The 23746-nt window shown below is 42.6% G+C and overlaps 1 protein-coding gene across 2 annotated transcripts in view; it reads right to left on the bottom strand.

The window, feature by feature from the left end:
- Positions 1–22157, bottom strand: part of PIK3CA (phosphatidylinositol-4,5-bisphosphate 3-kinase catalytic subunit alpha) — a 42337-nt gene extending 20180 nt beyond the window's left edge. The window contains exons 1-5 of one of the 2 annotated variants that reach the window (XM_081910828.1): positions 21819–22157; positions 7229–7520; positions 2864–3279; positions 778–987; positions 3–253 (exon numbers count right to left, since the gene is read on the bottom strand). In XM_081910828.1, coding sequence (XP_081766954.1) covers positions 3–253; positions 778–987; positions 2864–3215 — 813 coding nt within the window. In that variant the 5' untranslated portion in view covers positions 3216–3279; positions 7229–7520; positions 21819–22157. Of the gene's footprint in view, positions 1–2; positions 254–777; positions 988–2863; positions 3280–7228; positions 7521–21623; positions 21769–21818 lie in introns of those variants that run through there. The other variant, XM_081910827.1, reaches the window with a different exon arrangement.
- Positions 22158–23746: the final 1589 nt, after the last annotated feature.

Genomic DNA, 23746 nt, shown 5'->3' on the forward strand with positions numbered 1-23746 from the left:
ACCTTGTATTGACTCAGGGGATGTTTTTCTAGTAAATATTCATCACAACCACATACTTTTAAAATATACTTCCCCTGGTACTCTAACACACAGAGCTTTAGCTGTTCAGATGACAGCAACATACTTCGTGTTTTTTTCCTGATTGCTTCAGCGATGACTTGTTCTGGCACATAATCGTGATTGATTTTTAAAGTGTACTTCTGCTTGTCATTGTTGGGGGAGACTATTACCCATATCACCACTATTATTTGTCCTGGAACAGAAGGAAACTATGTCAGGTTACATCAGGGATCATGCCCACATAACTATTTACAGAAAAATGAAAATACAGGAGCAAAAAAGACCTAAAACACAATTCAGTACTCTCTATCTAGAATATGCAATCTTTGGGGCTGCAGCAACAAGCTATGGGTTCCTCTTAGCTCTTCACTAAAGCAACTTTTAAAATGGAAAGGAGAAAGGCTGGGAGGGGACAGAACAATGGTGTGACCCTTCAGGTTTCTTGAATAAGACTGTTTCGTTGGAACTTTATTAAGCAGCCCCCAACAATAACAGGGGGAAAAAATCTGAGTAATGCTGCTAAAGTAGAAGAAAACGAGTGCACTGAGCGCGCTACGACATGTCTGAAAATGTAACTATTTTCACTGAGCTGATTACTCACGCTGAAATGAAATGGGCATATGGGGGAAATGGATTGAATTTCACTGTTCAAGCAGCTGCACATTAATCTGGTACCAATCTGGCAAATGCACTGAATTGTGTTTTCTTTTCTTTTACCTTTATCAAGTTTATTGTATATATGCTTGGGCAGCTCGGGCGAAGATTCTATGTTTGGGGGACAGACATACAATGCTCTGCTATGGGGTGCGTTAGCATCTCGCAGATCTACTGCTTCTTTACAAACATTAAGAATGTTTCTTCTGAAGTCCTGAACTTCTGGATCCTTAACCAAGTCAAATTCACAGATAGGCATGCCAATAGCAAAACCTAAAAAAGAAGAAGGAGAGAGCAATTCTCTTTGATACATTTTCAGAAACAGTGAGTCCTCAGAGTATAGTTTCCTGTCACTCTGTCCTCTACCCCTTCCCACAAGAGCTCAGCTCTGTCTTGCTTGAATGGCTGGGCTGCTACAGCAATTGTCTCCATAGCTCAAGGGGCTGCAGCAGCGAAGCATATTCTGTACCCACTGCAACTATTCTGCTTAAGTAAGATTAGACATGTTCTGGAACTTTTCCCCAGGTCAAGCAAAAGGGTTCCAAAGGCTGTCACCAAAGTTTACTTCTATCCCATCTTTATATAAAGAAATGCCCATGATCGTGAACAATTATTAAATTTATAATAAAAAAGTTGATCCACTGTCAAGTATGCACCATCATAATGAAAGCAAGTACAAGTCAACAAAGAGTGGCACTCAGGTAAAACGTAATTAACTGAGAAAACAGCTTAAAAGACAACTCAGCATAGCACAGTTGGCCTAGTGCAGCTGTGAAGTGTTGAAGGGAGGGGAAATCTCCTCTTTGCCCTTCAACACTGTGATTCCACCCTCACCTGACAGCATCCAATTGTTTGGTTACTGTAGCAGCACCCCAGACTCTGCAAAACCAGCAAATGTGACAAGATTTTCTTATTCTAGTGAAAGGGGTATTGCTGACTCAACTGCTTTTAATAAACTAATGTTCATTTCTACATCAGATATGTGCATGAATAGCTTGAATACTCAATACATGCTGTGCGTATTTGCATTTCATATACGACTGTTAGTTCAAGATTATAAATGCAGAGGTCCCTCAACCGTTTTATCGCTGGAGTACTGCACTCTAAAAATATGTGCAAAGTTTGTCTGCCTCATACAGACTGCCAACAATGACAATATCCTATATTATATGCATGCTTTAATGGACTGAGGAACCTTTGGCCTTCGGTCCAAACTTGGTCCGCATAGGGTCCAATTCACCCACAAGGTCATTTCCCCAAACCCACAATATTATCAGCTGCTATCACTGAGTGATGTCAGCTGATGGCGGGACAGGGTTCAATTTTGCTTTGGTTGTTGTCACTAGTCCCCCCGCCCCACCTCCCCGGCCCATGGGAAACTGGCTCGTCAGATGATAAGCAGGGGGTTAAATCCTGCACGGTGTTGCTTTGGCAGTTTGATTCTTGCAAGGAACATACTGGTAAAGCAGACACTGGCAGACAGCAGATAGAAGTTTCTGCTCATTAGCTGATGAAGAGTTCAATCCTTCCAGCTGCTGCTTTGCCAGCACATTTCCAGCAGGCTCCTCCCCCTACCAGTAAACTGACAGGTTGGCAGGTTCACACATCTATCAGAGTTGACCCACAGGGTGCGAGGAAATAAATATCTGGCCAAACAGCGCACAGAAGGTTCCCCATTCCTGCTTTAATTAATAGCAAGATCCCAAATAATCACGTTAAGAGCTCAGCGGTCTTTGCAATCATGTTTTAATGAACAATTTGCAGTTTCTGACATGATGTACTCAGTTTGTTACACAACCAAAAAGACCATTTACTCATAATTCCATCACGGTGGCTTTCTCACATGACAGTTAACTATATTTGACAGTGGAACTAAGAAGGTTGTGGACTCTCCTTCATTAGAGGTTTTTAAGCAGAGATTGGATGGCCACCTGTCATGGATGCTTTAGCTGAGATTCCTGCATTGCAGGAGGCTGGACTAGATAATCCTCAGGGCCCCTTCCAACTCTACAATTCCATGATTCCATACTCTCATGAAAGGCCCATAGGCTTTAGGGGAATCAAATTGTGGCCACTTTCCTTTACATATTTTAAAAATGCAGACTGTCATGTGGCATATAAATATTTGTAACAAATGAATAAGCCTCACCAATTTCCCGATTCAGGATTTTCTCTTCTCTGTTGCCTACTGGCTCTATGACTTTTAGAAAAGGCTGGAAGAGTCGTAGATCACAAAGTCGCCGTGTTTCATCGAAAAATTCTTCCCTTTCTGCTTCTTGTGTAACACTTACGAAAATGTAAGAGGACTCATCTTGAAGGAGCTGATAGAGAGGGTATTTCCGAGCTTCTTTAAAAAGTTCGTGCTTAATATTTAACAAGGTGGCCTCACGGAGGCATTCTAAAGTCACTATCATGCCATTAGGTAGAAGACATTCTACTAGGATTCTTGGTGGCATCAAATGGATGCCCCACAGTTCACCGGATGATGGTCTTGGAGGCATTTTTATTAGGTACCTTCTCTTGAGGTTATCAAAAGACTATGTTAGTAGATTCTTGCAGGAAAACCTAAACAAAAACAATGTAATATTTAAGTAGCATGCACATGTCCATGTGATATTACATTTCCAGTACTTTACAGAAAATAAAAATACATGGGAAACAATCATTAATAATTTGCTCTTCCATCATCTGCCATAATCAAGTTATCGCGCCAACTATTGCTCAACAGAAAGTGAGCAGCCATTCTTGCTTTGGGCCAGTGGCGTAGCGTGGGTTGTCAGCACCCGGGGCAAGGCAAGTAATTTGTGCCCCCTAACCTGTGGATTTTAGCACTCGAGTGCGAGCGCCCCCCCCAGATGTTGCGCCCGGCCCACGCTATGCCACTGCTTTGGGTGGAAGCACATTTATAGTGATCAACTCTTTACGTTTACCCAATAAAGGCCTAAAAAATAATAATGAACATGTCCTATACCCACCAAGCGTTGGAAGTCAGGTAAGAGGAAGAAGAGAAAATGGAAACAGCAGCAGCCATCAAACTTGGCGGCAAGTCACAGGCAGGGCTTACCAGAGCAAACAGGTATGGCTGCCAGGGACACAGGCTTATTGTGAGAGGCAAGAGCTAACACTGCTCTGGCATGCTACAAACATCCTGGTACAAAAGCTGGGCTACAGAAATATTGCCATGACACATTCGTGGCTGTAGCTGTTATCTCCCCTCCCCAAACAATCTCTCTTGCAAAATACAAAAAGCCACTTGGTTGAGCAAAAAAAGAGAAAGATGTTGTTTCTAACTGCTCTCTAGCCTCCTTTGTGAAGGTTTTATTAAAAACACAAGAGACTTAACATCAGAATGAAGCAAATTTCCAACAAAACTACCCAGAGTTTTAACAGTACATGCCTTTCTTAAGAGTCGTCTCACCAATTTGCTTCTAGAAAATAAAACACTTTGGTTCCTGGACACTTGTATTTTCTGTCATTTCAGGAGATCTCTGGCTGTGGGATAGAGATAGCCTGCACACAGAAATCTTTCGAGCCCACTCTGAACTTTGCTCACAGGATTTTACTTTAATCCTCTTGTTCCTTAAGTCAGTCAACATAAAAACCTTACTCAGTGCAAAGGATTTTTGGTAAGAAATCTTAAGGCGCCTCTTTCGTCTGACACACAGTTCTCCCCCTAGTGAAGTTTAGAGTAGCAGGAAAGCTATGGTATTTTGCTGTGCTGTTGCATGTCCAGAACCCTAGAGCTGTCAGCTAGCCACACTTCATATGCAAGCTTTGAAAAGTGACACCTGTCTTATGCAACAAGCAGCCCCCTAGGCACTTCCTGTACAACTCTTTATCTTCCCGAATATGCTATCTTGCTTTAAAATATCTAGCAGACACAGCTGCAGAGACGTCTCAGACTGTCAGGGAAAAAACACTAATGGATCAAAATCAAGGATGCATGGGAAAAGGTCAGGTCTATTATGTTTTTCAGTTCCCATTATTCTGAAGTATGTGAAGTTGTGTACACCACTTTTTTTTTTAAAAAAAAAGGCGTATCAGCCTGGGGACAAACGGTGTACAATGTGAGGTCTATAATCCCCTTCCCAACTAAATGAAAATGTAGGTGGGAGTTGTGAATTACATTTACAGTAGTAATGTTTCCCTAGTTTTTTCAATTTGCAATAAAGATCAACTTCTCTTCATAGCAGCCTTCCCATCTGCAAGGAGTGGGAGGTGATGTGTGGCGTGGTACCCAGTATTTTTTCCGCCAAGGATGGCAAAGCAGCCAGAGGAGTGAGATTTTTAAAAGAGATGTTATTTAACTGTAGAGTATGGGCGATACTTTGTAAAATGAATACTGCATAAGGAGACTAGCATAAAAGTCCAAATTTCATGCATTGGAAAAGTCAATCAATTATAGAGATCATCTGTAGTGTTCTAACTAATGACATCCCACTATATGGCATAAAAATATTCTGTGTTTTCTGACCCATCAGAGACTTTCAAATTATGCCTTTCCCCCGCTAAGATTCCCAAATTCCAAACATTTTTATACCACAACAGTAGCTGCAAACCTTGCAGTGCATTCTATTTTTTGTGTTAGAAATTATAGCAGTTACCAACAGACACGTTACAAATTCTTTTGAGGGTAAGTTTTGCTTTTGATTGTCCCATTCATTTAAAAGTGAGAGCTGTAGATACATCTGCATAGGAATCTTCAGAATGTTAGAAATATATTGATATACTGCTGACCAAGAAATGCGTATAACTGGGGACTCCAACCACAAACAGAAGCATGCCTCCCTAGCCCCACAATCATGCCAACTGTCAAACACCACCTGTGAGGTCATATGGGACACCTGTGAGATTTTGACCTCAGCAGTGATGCTCAGGTAAGAAGGCGCTTAACCCCTTCCTCCTGGGCCACTTTTTGCAATCAGATTTACAGGTTTCTAAGTCTGCATTGTTCTTTTGAAAAAGGAAAGTGGTGGTGTGGTGTAGTGGTTAGTATCAGTCTGTGAATGGAGAATCCCAGGTTGAAATCCCCCCTCAGCTATGAAGCTTTCTGTGTAACCTTGGGCCAGTTATGCTTTATGGAATTGTTGTGAGGATAAAATCTATGTGCATGATGGAAGAAGCTTATACGCTACTGTAAGCAACTTGGAGGAAAGACAAAGAAATGATCCTCAAACAAGTACAAGAAAAAATGCTTATTAAATTGTTCGACATAGTCAGGGAAATCTTTTCCACTTTTGCGTTGTGTGTGTGTGTGTGTGTGTGTGTGTGTGTGTGTTATGCTCTGTGTTTGGTCTTGTGCCACACCCCTAAAAAACAAACTAACAACCATCTCCTGGAATAACATACAGTTTGGCCCAGAGAAAGAACAGTAGAGATGCCTTTTTAAAACTCAGCTGTAAAGGAAGAAATTTTGTCTGGCAGTTTAAAGTTAAGTTCTATAGTTAAAACTGGAAAGCACACTAATTTTCTTTTTATTTGAGGAAGCAGGCAATTGAAGTTTCCCATTATAGAGCGGTTGAATCAAAATAGCAGTTGGCATTTGTGTTTCTTCTTTTTCAGGAAATGGCAAGAGATTGTCTGTACTTAGAATGTGTATACATTTATTTTGCTGACACATGGAATTACGCCTCCAGAATGTCGATTTTTGGAAAGAAGGAATATCAAAGACACAGCTCTTTTAAAATACAACTAGCAGCTATAAGTATTAAACAGAAGGGATTATAGATTTGGTAAAGCTTAGAGTCTATAAAGAAAATCTTCTTTAGTGAACAGTGGAGAAAAAGAAAATGAGTTAGATCCAAAAAAGCTAGTTAAACTTAGGTCCCACTTAAATCAACTGGACAAGTTAGTCATGACTAAATGAAACCCTTTTGAATTCAATAGAACATACTACTTTAGTTTGGCTCCAATCCTTCTATCAATACTTTTGTTATCAAAAGGTTAGATACCGTTTAATGCTATTCTAGCTTTATGTCTCTATAATCCCAATATCTCTCATAGTTCCTCAGCTTATATTGATTACTTCTGCAATTACAGATGTAAAATTTGTGAACAAAATAGTTATACATTTCAATCGAAAAGGAAAACAGATCTGAAATGTATTTTGGATGCTGCCCAAAGTACTATATTCAAACTAAGACTTTGCTCTCATTGAGCCACATACGAGCTCTAATTTTACTCTTGTTGTCAGTCTTTGTTAATGGCTAATGTAAGCAAGTTGTCATGGCATCAAGATTTGAAAGGATTCCTTGGAAACAGCTCTCAAAACCTTGAAGCCTATTTCCAGTGCTTAAAGTTAGGACAAAGCATCTTTTCGAATCTTTAGAAATATTTCCTACTCAGTATATTGTATCATGTTTATGAAATGTTTTCCACTTTGCACCTAGCAGAAACACAATTGAAATATTTTGATTTAACCTTTCATCTCCAAGGTAAATAATCTTCTGCAGGGTATTTTGCCAATCTATGGATCAGAATGAGAAAAACTGAGGATAAAACAACTTCTACATACCTGCAACCTCTTATTCTCTTGGATCAGCAGATCCTACACAGGCTTCTGTTTCACATGATGCTCACATTATTGGATGTTCTGTTATCTGTATGTTGTAAAGTACCAAGATGTGGATCTTTGATATAATCTAGAAACATTGCTACAGTCTTCTTTACACAAACTGTTTTTCAGCTCTGGAAATTCATTCTGTATGAATCTTCACTGCAAGGATCTAAACTTATCATTTTGAACATATTTATTTCTGAGATTAGCAGAGTTGACTGAAGGTCAAGTGTCTAATCAAGGTACCAACCTGGAAAATAAAGGGAAAAAAGGAAATTCTCTCAACAGGCGTATTCCAGGAAAATAATTACTTTTGAGAGGAAGATCTGTATATTACAGGGACATTTTTGTGGTGGGGAGCAGGGAGTGCCGTGCTTTACATTTCCTCTCAAGGGGTCATTACAGCTGTTTACCTTGTCTCATAGGGGTCCACCTGGAGGAAGTGAACTTTTGGAAGCAACACAAACCAAGAGAATAAACGAGAACTAAGCACCCCTGACTTCCCAACTCTCCCTACAGCACTACTGCTATTTCCATCCCCCCTTGCTTGTGATAGAGTGGGACACTAGAATGTGATAAAATAATAGAAATGGGTATATTTATTAATAGCATGTATCAAGGTAGTTTCTGTTCATAAAGAAGTCTTGATCATTGCTACAGTAAGAAAGTGTTGCCATCTTCTAAGGCCTCTTTTAAGTCTGGCAGTGGTAAGGGGCATGTTGCCAGGCCAAAGCAAGAGGTCCTGGGTCATGTGGGGAGCATCCCACATTGCACTACGTCACTACGCAAGCATCCTAACTCATGGAAACTGGGGCAACGATAGTATTGGAGGCTTCTTTCTCAAAATTCAATAGTAAGGGAAGTAGCCAGTTCTTTCTATGACACTAATGTAACCTGAGATGACCCAGCATAGGGAGATGGGCAACAAATGTACAGTCAAACCTCTTCTTACGTCCGCCTCCGCTTGTGTCCATTTAGCCCAATGTCCGCGGCAAACCCGGAAGTAACCGGCAGGTTTGCCGCCGTTTGCACCTGTGCAGGAGCGGCAATCGCCGTTCGCGCATGCCCAGAAGTGGGCAATCACCGCCCGTGCCTGCGCACAATGGCGCCTCTCCCAGCAACCCATTTCGACCTCCAGATGGACCTCCGGAATGGATTATGGTCGCAGGTAGAGGTTCCACTGTACAGTGGTTTTCATTGAATGGTCAGGGGTGGCACAGGCAACACTGGCCTCTGTCCCTCTTCCCTTCCCTCCCTCCTTCCTTCCTCTGATGCCTTCTTGGGCCTCTGCCTCCCAAAGGCTTGCACAGTTATTTCTTGCTGCAGCCTGGCTACAAGCTCCCCATGTGAATGGTGCTGCTGGGGCTGGCCAGGGGGTGCTTCCCAGGCCCATGTGGGGCATTGTGAGGAGACACCTCTCTTTGGGGCGGGGGGGGCAGCTCAGAGACTGGGGGGGGCAGCTGTGGCTGCCCAGTGGCCACCCACGGAGAGGGGAGCAGAGAGGAGGCTGAGCGAACACTCCACAAGGGAGGGTGTTCGAAAAAGGGTGAGGGGCTGCCAGCTCTGCCGGCAAGGGGTGACATAAATGGGCTCCTGAGACCCACAAGGGTGCCACAGAAAGCATGTAGTTGATCAAGGGAGCTGTGGACTCAGAAAGACTGAAAACATCTGCTGTAGTAGCAAAGCAAAGGCAAAGTAATTTGACTGCTGCAGCAGCAAAACAGAAGGTGTGCCACACAAATATTCATCCCACGATTTTTGAAAACAAAATAACTTCACAATAATTTGTTAGGTTTTGTCACAAATCCCTAATTATCCAGAGTCTAGCATATGCTAATTTACAAAAAAGAAAGGCTAAGTCAAAAATCCTCCTTTCAGCGTTAAGAGTGAAACAGCAGCAACTTAGCATTCCCTTCATCTTTTGAAATGCTATGCCACTGTATATACAAACAGTGCAAAAGCAAACAAAGAATATATTTAACACAAAGATAGACTAGATTTGCAACAAAAAAGCAAACTTTTGTAATATGAGCAAATCAAAAGTTGTAAAGAAATTCATTTACTCCCATCAAATTCCATTTACTTCCTAGATTTATCAACTGAGTGAATACAGTGCTTTGGATGCTAATAGAATTTAAGTTAAAGAAGTACATAGAAGAAAGGTTCCCACCACAGCCCCACTCTGTGCCTTCCCAGCCCCCACAGTCAGACATGGGTGGTTGAAGGAGGAAGGGATTGGAAAAGTGCCTTCTGTAAACTTCCTTAAGTTAACTTCTCTTAGGATATATTCCAGTACACTTAACTCCAAATATTTGTTTAAAATTATGTTTGCTTTCTATTTCCAAGCTTGGCTAAGACTTCTGCCTCTATTGTGCCAAAGCAACTTCCTGTTGCAAAATAAACAAGGTTTATCAAGAATCTAATTTCATCATATATGCAGATTGTTCACTCTCCCCCCCCAAAACTGCCATGCTATTTCTTTCCCTCAAATAACCGTCTTTCTTCAACATGCCACTTCCCTTATTCTTTAAGCTCCTCTTTGAAACCACTTCTGCAACAGTTATATTTTGAAAAAATAACCCCACAACATGCTTCATCTGCCCCCTCTGTTCCACAGGATTCTTCTCTACATCACCTCTACTTCTGGTTACTTTCTTCTGCCGCCCCAATCTTGCCTAAGAGAGTACAAAGCCCTGGCAAAGCATCACTTTTTTTAGTCCATTCAGCAGCTAAGATAACCATAGCACTACATTTTCAATAGCAATAGTAATGAGAAGTTATCCTACTACTAGAATTTTCTTGTTAAACTCTGTGAGGGAACAACTATTCCTTAAATGCAACGTATTTCAGTTAAACTTGTCTAATGTTTGGAAACAGATCCCAACGTATTTGCCTCCCACTTCTTCAATGGTAACCATTGTATTTTCAACATCAGCTTATAGGTTGGTTGATTCAAGAAACTTTACCCAAAAGAAGAGTCCTGCAAAGAACATGAGTCACTTTCCCAGGGGCAACAATACTTGCCGATGTGAAACTCCTGTCCCCGAATGCCAAATTTTCAGCCTAGAAATCCCAAACCTCTAAAGTCTAAAGAACAAAATGTTTTCATTCTCTCTTCAGGCATGTCAGTCACTCCAGAATCCAGAGCAAGAACTGGCAGCATTGCCAGCCTGCCTGCTTTTGTGGCTCTCCAAGTCTGTTGCATAGTGACAGTGGCATGGCTTGCCATCTTGATTGGGTGCGCTGCTGCTCTGCTCTTCTAGCCTGTAAAACTGGCAACATCTTAAAATACAGACAATTCAACAATCCAATGACATTATCGGTTCTAAAGGTTTTGGTTGTATTAAAGGCACTCAAGCTTTCTCTTTATACTTTTAGAGTTCACTATGTGCAAAGCAGTTAAGTAACCCCCCCCCCCGCCCCAAATGGGCTGGTGAATTTAAGTTCCCTCAGTACGCGTCTGTAATAGTAAAGGCAAGGGACCCCTGACCATTAGGTCCAGTCGCAAACGACTCTGGGGTTGCTGCGCTCATCTTGCTTTACTGCCCAAGGGAGCTAGCGTACAGCTTCTGGGTCATGTGGCCAGCATGACTAAGCCACTTCTGGCGAACCAGAGCAGCGCACGGAAACGCCGTTTACCTTCCCGCTGAAGCGGTACCTATTTATCTACTTGCACTTTGACATGCTTTCGAACTGCTAGGTGGGCAGGAGCTGGAACCAAACAACGGGAGCTTACCCTGTCACAGGGATTCGAACCACCGACTGTCTGATTGGCAAGCCCTAGGCTCTGTGGTTTAGACCACAGCGCCACCGAAACACATAAAACACAAGTAGGAAGGTTCACTACCCTAGACACAATGTAGAATAGAAGCAGAAATGCATTAAGTTTTCATTATATCTTTTCACACCAACTTCCTGATATTACTGGAACCTTCAAGATGGCTTATTAGGAAATAATATCATAGCCAAGGATGTAAAAAGGTTAAAGGACAACCCCAATATCTTGCTCCCAATTCACTTTCACTGAACAGTAATTTATAAGCAGGATTGAAGGTCTCTTTAGGGAACTCAAATTCACTAAATCAGTATGAATAACAACACCTTCAATGGCAGGAGAGTGTATCTTTAACATTTTAAACTGTGTACATGGATACAACAAAAATAATGTTGCTCAGAAGCAAAATATTAACTTTTGTATTTTAGCTTACTTGTATTGCTCATTTTTGACAGTAGAGTATATGTTTCCACTATTAAAGATAACTAAGTGTGTTCAGTGCGTTCATCAACGTCGTATCTGAGTAGTTTAGGGCCAAAAGTTTCATGCAGGGGACCAGAATCCTATCATCAGGTAGTCACAGAGACCAGAAGACTTTTTATGACTAACAAACATGGGTTAGAGTTAATGATCAGGCATACTGTGTGCCACTTATTGGGGGCAAAGAAACTTTCTCTCATTATCAGTGCATCTTCTCAGTGCCACCCAGAAGTTAATTTTCAATAGGTTAGAAGCCTCTTACAATCTGGCCCTGAGAGTGTTATGATGGAATCCTGTATTAACAAAGGTGCCTGTGCTCCATTTGGTCTTGTTTCATTGCAGGATTGTCTATTACTGAGATCCAAGGATGTGGACAAGGTTTTTGGTAAAGTCTAGGCCAGGGGTAGTCAACCTTTTTATACCTACCACCCACTAATGCATCTTTCTTGATGGTAAAATTTCCTTACCGCCCACCAATGCTCGATGGAAGGAGGATGCAACTTGTGCCGTAGAACCCTCTACCACCCACCTAGAACCCTGAAACGCCCACTAGTGGGCGGTAGGGATCAGGCTGACAACCCCTGGTCTAGGTCAGTGTTTCCCAACCTTGTGCCTCCAGCTGTTTTTGAACTACAACTCCCATCATCCCTGACTAGCAAGACCAGTGGCAAGGGATGATGGGAATTGTAGTCCAAAAACAGCTGGAGGCACAAGGTTGGGAAACACTGGTCTAGGTAACCAACCCTTGCCTTTCATGGCGTATTACTTCTAGTAGGGAGAGGCTGTTTGTACAGGAGGCTGCAAATTTCTCCGAGTGATGGGCTATGTTATTTTTAAAAAAGTGGTTATTAGATGTGAACAATTATAGACTGGCTGCTGACTCCCCCACTTTTTGGATGAAGGAGTTCAGGCCAGGTCAACCCTAGCCACTCTTGGGTGAAACTGATTTTCTAGATCTGGGGTGGGAAATCTGTCACCCTCCGTAGAATCCAGCTTTTTCCTAGAGGTGTGCCTGGCAACCACATTATGGTCTTTTTTGGACATTTTAATATAGTTGCACAAAACCTCAGTTATTGGATGGTACGGTACTATATTGTACAGGTGTTACGTTTCAGGAAAAGTGCAAAAATGTGTATACTGTACTCTAATCATCTTCTTGGAACTGCACTTGTGCAACCATCCTTACCTTCTGGAACTGGAGCATCTAGCGGACCTTACCCAAGCAAAGCAGAGAGCTTTTAAGCTCTTCATTTTACTTACTGGTCAAGTTCTGCTCGGTGTGCAGGGTCTGGGATGCTTTCACTAGATCTCATGGGGATCTTGCAAGAATATCCCATTTCCCATGTGCTGAGCGGAATTTGCCTAGTAAGCAAGGCAGAAAGTTTAAAAAGCTCTTCCAGTGCTGGGAAACCTGGTGTAAAAGGAGCTTCTAAGGTCTCCACTTTGGGTGCAATTAATTTGTGGGAAATCGACTGGCCGGCTTTCAACTTCACAATGTTAAAAATGTGTAAGTCTACTGCTTGCAAGATGCAATAGTACAGTATACAAATATTGTTAATAAATAAATAGGTGTACTAAATTTCCTGATTTCGAATAACACAGTGAACAGAATGTAACGTTTGTAGCAGCTGGGGCTTAACCATTTTGAAAAAGACAACTTAATTACACTCCAACTAGGAAACCATTAATACCTTTTGAAAAAGTGAAGAAAAAGACAGTGGCTGAATTTTATATCTCTATCTAATCCATATCCATATATAGAGCTTCTGGATAGTTAGAAATGCAAGTCAGGCAAGTTTAAATAATATGTTCCTGTTCTTGAATCTTTACTATAAAGTAAAATGTAAATCTTGGAGTAGAACATGATCAACATAAGTGAATACTGACCAATAAATAGCCAAGAGTAAAGTCATGGGAGTCATTCATCTTTCAAAATCCCTGCTACAAATTTATCACTCATTTGGGCCAACCACTACAATGGCTAGATATTTCCGCTCCTCCTTCAGGTTCAATACTTACATTGCAACTGTTAAAGCCACATTTTTATTGCCAATGAGTACTCTGCAATCTCATTTAGAAAAATCTGTCCTCTCCATCTGGATCTGGTCTGTTTTCTTGGACTGTATTTCTGTCTGTGCTAATAAAACATTAAACTGAAATAGCAAGAGCTGCAGCACTGTTGGAAAATGTTACTAACCGTGAAAACTAGCTAGAAATTGTAACTTTATATACAAACAAAAATATTACAAAACATAACCTTGCCAATAAGCCCTGCAAAATTACTAGACTGATTACTAGACAGATGATTCAAACTCATCTGCTTTTTACTCTTCAACAAATCTTCGTATGAAAAAAGAAAAGAAAAAAAGAACAGAGGCTAGTACGGTAAATTTTTAAAGAGGTATACTACAAATAAAGAAGGCTGGTAAAGAAAGCAAGAGGCACTGCCGCCTCCTCTGGCAGTCCACCTGATATCTATACTGGATGTGAAGAAGGAGATTTTGCCTCATGAGCATCTGGCATAGAAGCACAGTGGGCACAGATTGTCCCATTTCTATTCTTAAATTCCAGATCAGGATTTCGTAAGTAAATTAAATGCACTAGTCAGTTGGTGAGCTATTACTTACACACACACACACACACACACACACACAGACAGACATACGTTCTCATTTTGTATTTTTAAGTTGTGAGCCACCCTGTGATCTTTGGATGAAGGGTGGTATACAATTTATTATTATTATTATTATTATTATTATTATTATTATTATTATTATCAGCAACAACCTTTCTCTCATACATGTTGTAAACTGCTTTGATATTTTCTATAAAATTGTAACATATAAGTATTTTTCCAAATAAATTAACAGATAGTATCAACTTGGACACTCACCTGCAAAATTAGGTTACACACACAGCAAATTGGCAATATAAATAACAATCCTACCACTATTATGTGGAAATAATTATAGAGCTAATATAAAAGGCAGGAAAATATCAATATCCAAAATTTGGGGGGAGTTTTTCAAATTGTTCACGATAATCCACAATAAGTCAAACAGAGGGGCTCTGAGATGCATTTTGTTAGGTGTATGATCAGTTTGTAAGCTAACAGTTCTGATGCAAAAGAATGTGGTTCCAACAGGATGACCTTTTCTAGCCTAGGTACAGTATTGGGGTGGGGGTGGCAGGGAAGGAACTGTAGGTTTTGGTGAGGGAAAAATTATGTCAATGGAGGGAATTTCTCCTATACATGCAGCATAGAAACACAGTGGGCTGACAGCAGTGATACTGAGAGATCCACTGCGGTCTGCAAGCATTTCCAACCCACGCTGGTTTTTTTACTACCCACCTTTTACTCATTAGATTAACTGGCAAGAGAGGAACATGATGTCTTGTCCATCCTTTGTGAGCACTTTTTGAACGTAAAAAGGAGATTCGTAAACATATTTGGAGGTGAATAACTTTCTTTGGGAAGTGGGGAGGAAGCATACAAGTCCGACAGTTATGCAGTTAGAATTTCTTGTCATATTGCAGCTCCATATGCACATATTAGCAGGCTAAAGAAAGAAGTATATTAAAGCAATGGGTTGTCAGGGCTATCAAACTTTCCAGCTTGGCACACTTTGTCTAAGCCGCCTGACTTAGGAGTTGGAGTAATAGCAGCTAGGAACTTTGTTAGAGGAGAGTCTCCTGCTTTAATAAATACATTAAACCTAGATGTTGTTGCACTCCAACTCCCAACAGCTATAGCCAGGATGACCAGTGATCAGGGATGTTGCAAGTTGTAGTCTAACAACATCTTAATAGCCATGGGTTCCTCACCACTGCCTTAAATATTAGAGGGCATGAGGCTGAACTTTGCCAAGCCAGAACAACTTCTTAGACTACCATCTCAGTCTCACATGAACACCCTATTAAGCAGCATATAAGAGCATTATTACAGTTTTAGTGTCTTCAAATTGAACTCTGGAAAGTGAGGGAACCAACACACACAAAAACCACCTTTTACATTTGCATGTGGCATTAGTCATTACTGACCTTTAGGTTCCCAGAAGTAGTAGTAGCAATAATAATTCTGTACCCTAGTTTATAGTGATATTTAACACTAAAGCAGTTATAATTATTACTGAGTTATCTTTGTTTTTATTTTTATTACATGTTTTGTTTTTTATATATTGTAAACCACCCTGAGATCTATGGGTATAAGGCGGTATACAAACTTAATAAATATTAAAAATAAAGCAACATACTGTGAGTATCACCTAAAGCACACATGGTACAGGAAGCAGGGGTGAAAAGTTATACTTTTCATCCTCTTTTGAACACTGTTCCTCTTACAAACTCACCACTGTTTCATAACTCTGTGAATTTTATCAATAGTCTCTAAGTTGCATATGTCAATACAAAGTATTCTGAAGGGCAGGACTTCATTGCTATTGTCTCTAAACCAGTCTGCTCAAAATTCTCCTCCTCCTAAACTTGTATACTCAGTCAGAAGCTGACCCACTGGAGAGACCAGTCAGGAGTAAATATGGACCAATGGTATCTAATTGTATGGAAAACGGCCTTACTAGAAAAGCTAACCAATAAACTGAAACTGACACAGGGACAAATAGAAGAGGATGCCTACACCCCAGTATGGCTCCCCTTTATCACATACACAGTCCAACAAGAATAACCCACTGACAGCATAGGAATCAATCTGGCTTACCTGACCCAATAAGCCACCCCCCCAATGCAAACAAACCCCATTGCAGCCAACCACAGACAACCAACCACACCCTACCCCCCAATACCTCTCACTACCAAGGGAATGTAATAAACAAATAGAATGAGAACCTACCCAGTTGACGCTGACACAAAACCCCACACGTACACTTTACAAAAGAATATAAGCCTCACCACACCACACCTCCTCTCCCCCAACCTTATACATTGGTACCTCATGTTACGTACCATCCCCCTTATGACTGCTGCGGGTTATGCATTCCGCTAACCTGGAAGTAGAAGCCCCTTGTTGCGACCTTTGCGCCGGGATGTGAGCGGAAGTTGCGCTCCGACAGCGCGGCAGCAGCAGGAGGCGCCATTAGAGAAAGCGTGCCTCATGTTACGAGCGGTTTCCTGTTATGAATGGACCTCCAGAACGGATTAAGTATGTAACACGAAGTACCACTGTACTGTACTCAACACTAATGTCTCACAACAAACGTAACTGATTTGTTAAGAAAGACTGTACAAGCCGAAAAAAGAGACAAGGCATGTACTTTGTAAACTAAGAAAATCTTTAATAAAAATAGATTAAAAAAGAAACTGACCCACTACAAAACCAAAGCAAGCTAGAAACAGAAAATCTTCCAAAATGGAGGGAGTTTCAGATTGTATTTGGTATCCAAAATAAATTCCATGTATAACTGAGGACAAAGAAAGCAAAGCTTCAGACTTTCTCAACACTTCCATCTACTCTTCAGCTCTGCTTATAGATTGTAGATGAATAAACTAGATTTAATAACTGAATGTACTTGTCACTCAGGATACAAAAGCTACATTCATAAATTTGCCCTGGATCATATGCTCATGCCTCCAATACAACTGAATATTTCAGGGTGTTGACATACCAGAATGAAAGTAATATGGGAATTTTGACAAGGGAATTTCACTCTTCATGGAATGCATAGTCAAGAAAATGCTTCTTGCATTATACTAGAGTATTTACAAACTCATAAGAGAGAATATATTGTTATCAGCTAATGGCAAGAGTAAAAAAAGTATATTGCTATTGCTGCTCCATGCAATCCAAACTGATGTCCAGAATTAGAGGAGACTTAGCATGAGGTAGAACCCACAACTGTACTTAGCCAATCAACTCACTGATGTGACCTTTCTCCTCTAGAGTAAACCCACAGCTGTTCCATCATATTTTCCTTCTCCTCTGCAGTTTAGTGAATAAATATATCTGGGATTCAAGGGGTATGTTGCCATTTTTTCTTCCCACCCCAAATTAATTGATAGCTGCTGGGGCAATACATCATTTGGACTGTTCAAGCAATGGAACACCATGTCAATTTTTCATTGACTGTACTGGTTGGGTTTAGTGGAAGAGGGGGAATAGCTACTGCCATCGCTGATAACCATGCCACTGCTCAGACATACAGACCTGGGAGGCCCCTAAGTCCATTGAAACATATGTACATACAGTAGCCAAATGAGATTTAAGGCAACTATAGGTTTTTCTTTCCTGTTACAACCTTAAACTGGGTGGCGGAGGCAGCCTCCTTGCCACGGCTTCCTCCCGCTTGGCCACTTCCTCTCACTTGGCTGCCTCTGGGCACCGCCCCCTCCTTCCCGCTGAGGAGGCTGAGTGGGAGGAAGCGGCTGAGCAGGAAGAGCTGAGTGGGAGGAAGCGACGATGGTGTGGAGGCTGCGCCAGCATTGCCGCCCGCCCAGAGGCGTCCGTGGCTTCTGACTGGCTGCAGGAGCTTCCTGAAGCCAATCAGAAGCAGCATCCCATCACGGAAGTCAGTACCCGCGCAGAAAAGCCTCCACGCCGCGCTGGTTTAGCGTGGGGACTGACTGAGCGTGTGGCAGGGTCCGCAAGGTTCGCGGGCCGGATTAACGAGCCCAGCAGGCTGCATCCGGCCCGCAGGCCTTAGTTTGCCAACCCCTGTGCTAAACCATTGTTTAATAAAACAAGTTTAATAAACCAAGTTAAGTCTTATGAGAGAACCAGGCTAATATAAGGTTGAATTCAGTATAAGGCAAATTGCTATATTCGCCTGCAATTAAGTCCACAATAATTACGAACCCACACATGTCAGAACTTCATTGCAGTGAAACTAGACATGATGAGGGAAACCCAAGGGTCCCAATCTCATGTTTCCATTGTAAGGCAGTTAACAATTACCTTGCCCCCTGATTCTTCTTTTAAAATTCAAGCTACCTGGCAGTTTTTAATTCCCCTACTCCCAGCCAGGCTCTGACTGAAACAAGTAGTAAGGGGGGTGGACAGCTTTGGGGTGCATCTGCAGAAGAGAATCAGCAGGCAACTGAAGGATTAACAGCCCTCTCCACTGCTAGCCCTCCCTTGTGAAAGCCCCCGTCCCTAACACGCTCATTATCTAGGCAAGTCACACATTTGCTGATAAAAAATTGTTCCTCCCAGAAATACTACAATGTTTTCTAATGCAGAAGGCCACACCCAAGACAAAACTAATGTTATGTCTTTCTGCTGCAAAAATGGCAACTGGCTACCAATAATGAGCATTTTAAAATCACATCTGTTCACAGAAACAAACATCAGCTTGCATAACAAAAGCAAACACTTAGTATTAATCACAAAAGTAGCCTGTTAAAGTTCATCTTTCATTGCATGCTTGTTCAGATGCAGAGTGCAAACCATTCTGTTTTACAAATAAATTCAGGCTGCAATCCTGTGCACACTTACCTGCAAGTAAGTTCTAACGAACAAAGTGGATCTTACTTCTGAGTAAACAAGCATAGAATTGTGCTATATGGCTGCAAAGCCACACACACTTAGCTGCGAGTAAATGTCACTGAACACAGTGTGACTTCCTTCCAAGTAAAGATGAATATGATTGCATTGCACAGAGATGATCCAGTCCAATGCTAATTTATTTCCTCCCCTACTTTCCTCCCTCCTGCACATACAGTGCTATGCATTTATTCATAGAATATGGACCAGATTCTTCCTTAATTAAAGAAAGTACAAACAGGTCAACCAAGCAGGGACGGGACTTTAGTCCAGCTCGGACAAAGTCAGTTTCCAATGAGGAAGAGCTGCTTGGAGACAAAAGAAAAGGAACACATTGAACAGAAACAAAAATGCACACAAGTATATTTCTTACTTGGCAAAGCATACACATTCAACAGTTTTCCAAAGGTTGCCTATTGAAGTCTATTAACCTAATTCGCATTATTTAAGGCACTACCATTGTTTACACTTAGTTTTCATTGTCTCGGATTATTTCACACACCAGTGTTCTTATGTTAGATATTACCACAATATTACCAAAGTCACTAAATATTTGTGTGTGTACACTACCATCTTTAGTATTAAGTCACTCTTCAAAGTCTTTGTTAATTTAAAAAAGGGCTTTTTCATGACCTACAAATACATGCACTGAAGTGCCAAGAAATACAGCAAGTTACACAAGGCAATCTTCACATTATTAGCCTCCTCTCTTCTTCACAAAAACAGTGGTATTTAACTAGGCAGATTTCTGAATATAACTGTTCTACTTGGGAGCTATAATAAGTCTGTTTCAAACAAATATTCTTACAAAGCATACTTTGTAAAATATAAAACATGCTTATGAAACAGCATTAAAGAGATTTGCCCCTCCTTTTTACAGCAGCTCTACTTGTTCTTGAGCTTCGTAGCGATGTCCACAAAGAATAACCACAGAAATTATGCAATTTGTTTTTCAGGTCTCATGATTACTCAGGGATATAATTTTGAACCAGGAAGCTGTGTGGCTTTTGAATTATGTACAAACACATTCATTGACAAAACAAATCTGCCTTAGGTCAGTGTATCATGAGGATGATGTCCCCTTTCTAAAGCTCAATACACTGGCCTCATATGTTCACAAGTGACAGATTCCCATCACAACAATGAGCACCAGGCTATCACAACAATAAATGCAAGAAGGCGGCAAACGACACTTCTTCCCTGCTAGCCTGATTGAAACCGCTTGAGTTGCTTGCGTAGGCGTGTGTGCATACACACTCCAAAGAGCAAGGAAGGGGTGGTGGCTGCAAACAGCTTTGCTAGTAAACCACCGAAACCCTAATTTCTAGCGTTTCTTCCAACCTCATTGTGCAGGGACCAGAGGAGAGGCCGAGAGGGACAGGTAAACATCACAAAGTAGCATGGGAATAGAGGGAGTGGCAGGGTCTGGGTCTCTCTCATTCATCCCAAGCAGCTCTTCCCAAAAGGAAGCACTGAGAGGGAATGCGGAAGGGGCAGAGGAATGGGGATCCAGGAAGAATGGAGGCACAAAAACAGGATGCGGGGAGGGAGAGAACCCACAGGTTGAGAGGATCCAGTGAACAGGAAAACAAGGAGGCCCTCAGACGATAGACAAGGGGGCTATGAAACAGGGTGCGTAAAGAGGAAGCTAAAAGGGTTCTTCATACAGGATGTCATTGGGCTGGGGTATGAGAAGGGTTGAGTAAAAGAGAATGGAGGATAGGAAACTGGTAAAGGGATACAGGTGGTGGAAACAGAGTGTGTGGATCTGATGTCCTATATAGTCTACATAAAAAAAGACTGCAGTCATGACCCCACTGAATTCAACAGGACTTATTTCTGAATATACATGTTCAGGATTGTGCTATAAGGCTACAATCCTGCGGCACCTACCCAGGAGTAAGTCCTGCGGAACACAGCGGGATTTTCTTCCAAGTCAACGAATTTAGGATTTGGGCGCAACACAGTGAAGAAGCATCTTCTGTTAGACTCTCCCAAAGTAAGTTTGTCTTCCAAGGTGCCCGCAAGACTAGCCTTTTCTCTCTCTGCAACAAAACTCCTCTGGAAATACCTTGCAAGGAAGAAGACCGTGAGAGGAAATGGGAATTTCCTCCTGAAGAGAAAGTAAGCGTGGACGTGTATGTGTGCGATACACGAGAGGGAAGGCGCTCCCAGAGAGAAGAGGTAACTCTCAACTTCACAGGGTGGTTGTTTATTCAAAGGAAGGGGGGACTATACCTGGCGGTAGCCCCGAGTAACGTTTAAGAATCAGAAACTGGGGTGGGAAAGAGGGGCTGAAGGGAAGGTGCAGAGACGGGCAGGGAGAGCCCCCTCAGAAAAAAGCCACATGGTGTATGAAAAAAGGAAGGTGCAGGTGGGTGGGAGTGTGGGGCGGGGGTCGGCCTTTCAGGATGCGGGAGCCTGAAGCGCCCAAAGGAGCCAAACAAACGCCGAGCCTATTAAAAGTTCCAGGGGGAGGTGGGCTCCTTCCCCCCTCACACACACACGAGGGCCGCTTCCCTGACCCTCAATCTTCCCCCGCAGCCCCGAAACCCCAGGCAAGTCCGTCCGTCCGTCCTCCCTCTCCCCACCTCCGGGTCACTCACCTCCGTCTTTCCCCGCGTGGACCGGAGCCTGAGGCGAAGGGGCGAAGCGGGCGAGGGGCGCCGCGGCCAACCGAAACCGAAGCCCAAGACAGGCCCCGCCGCCGCCGGCAGTTTGGGTCGCCCGTCGCCCCCCTCCCTCCCTCCCTCTTTGAAAATTCCAGCGGCGCGTGCCCGCTCGCGTTCGCGCTCCCTCACCCGCTCAGCTTTCCACTGACAGAAAAGGAGGCGCGAGCTTTCTCCCTCTCTCTCTCTCTCTGCGCCTCCTCCTTCAGCTGACGGAGCCACGGTGACGCGCGCGCGCTCGCGACCAGGCGGCGGTTGGGTCCCTCATTCGGGTCCTTCCTCCCGTCTCTTTCTTTCTGTCTGTCTGTCTGTCTTGTCTCTAAGGCTCTTTCCTCTCCCCTCCCCACCCCGAAAAAAAGCAAACAACAAACAAACAAACCGCAGCAGGAAGCGAAAGCCGCGTGACCCCGGATGTGGAAAAGGAGGAGGAGATGTGTGTATGTATGTGAGTGAGAGAGAGAAAACGGGGAAAGCCCACATATACAAAAACACACACACACACACACGGGAGCGCGCGCCCATGCACAAACAAGACCGGGCTTTCAGTGCGCACGCGCAATTTTCGGCACTGAGGGGGGGGTAGGGGCGGGGCTTGGCATGACGCAGGCGCGCTGGGCGCTGCCTAGGTTCTGACCCGGGGGTTGAGCAGGGAGAGTGAGTGTGAGTGAGAGAGAAACTGGGAGCCTTTTATTATTGTTAATTATCCGTATGTTTTTAATAAAGTGTGTGTGTTAATTCTATCAATGTTCAATTGTTTTTAATGATTTTTTTTCAGGCTGCTCTTATTTTTAGCTGTAAGCCATGCTGAGTCCGTGTCATAGAAAAACATGTTAATAATCATCATAATAAATACTAATAAATATTAGCAGCTGCAGAGTGCTTTTTTTTTTAGTATTCATCAAACTTTTATACCGCCCTTCGTCTGCAGATCTCAGGGCGGTTCATAACACAAAAATTTTATGGTCTGATTTCATTGCCAGGATGATAGTAAACTGCATAACCACACAGAGAAAGAAAGCGGCACAAGAGTCGGGTTTTACTTCATAATAAATGTATAAAATCCTGGCAGCATTTGTGCACAGGTAAAGGACCACTGTCAGGAGGAAATCCAACAGGCTTGCATCTGCCCTTTTGCTCTATTTCTGGCTCTGCAGAGCTGCACCTGTTGATCTTGTGTCTGTCCCTCAAAGTTGTTACTAGGAGAGAGAAAAACAGTTGCCATCACCTAGAAGGCTTAGTGATGCCTCCGCTGTAATGGTGGGCAAAGGCACTCCCAGTGATAAAATTATGAAATGGGTATAACTGACCCATCCTGTGATGAGTCATAGCAGATCGCTGTCAGTTTAGAATCATAGAATCGTAGAGTTGGAAGAGACCACAAGGGCCATCGAGTCCAACCCCCTGCCAAGCAGGAAACACCATCAGAGCACTCCTGACATATGGTTGTCAAGCCTCTGCTTAAAGACCTCCAAAGAAGGAGACTCCACCACACTCCTTGGCAGCAAATTCCACTGTCGAACAGCTCTTACTGTCAGGAAGTTCTTCCTAATGTTTAGGTGGAATCTTCTTTCTTGTAGTTTGGATCCATTGCTCCGTGTCCACTTCTCTGGAGCAGCAGAAAACAACCTTTCTCAACAGTTTGTCCCTGAAACAATTCCTTTCCTCAGGTGGGGCTAAACTCTTGAGGTGAACTGAGACAATTATTTCCGATTACTCATCATCTGACTTTGCAGATAGTACATGGTTACTCACCTGTACCAAATGTGTACCTAATCCTGGAAAATTACAGAAGAGCAATGGGTCAGTTTGTGTGGCTGTTAACCAGAAGGTTAGTGGTTCGAGCCCACCCAGGGATGGCTGAGGGCAGGATTCCTGCATTGCAGAGGTTTGGATTAGATGACCCTCGGGGTCCCTTCCAACTTTAGCGTTCTATGCTGGCAGGCTCGCTTGCTATAAAGACTGGTATTATTGGGTTGTTTCTCTTCCTAGAGGGACGCGGGTGGCGCTGTGGTCTAAACCACAGAGCCTAGGGCTTGTCAATCAGAAGGTCGGCGGTTCCA

This window comes from Podarcis melisellensis (genome assembly GCF_964234715.1).
Source record: "Podarcis melisellensis genome assembly, chromosome: 5".
Lineage (NCBI taxonomy): Eukaryota > Metazoa > Chordata > Lepidosauria > Squamata > Lacertidae > Podarcis > Podarcis melisellensis.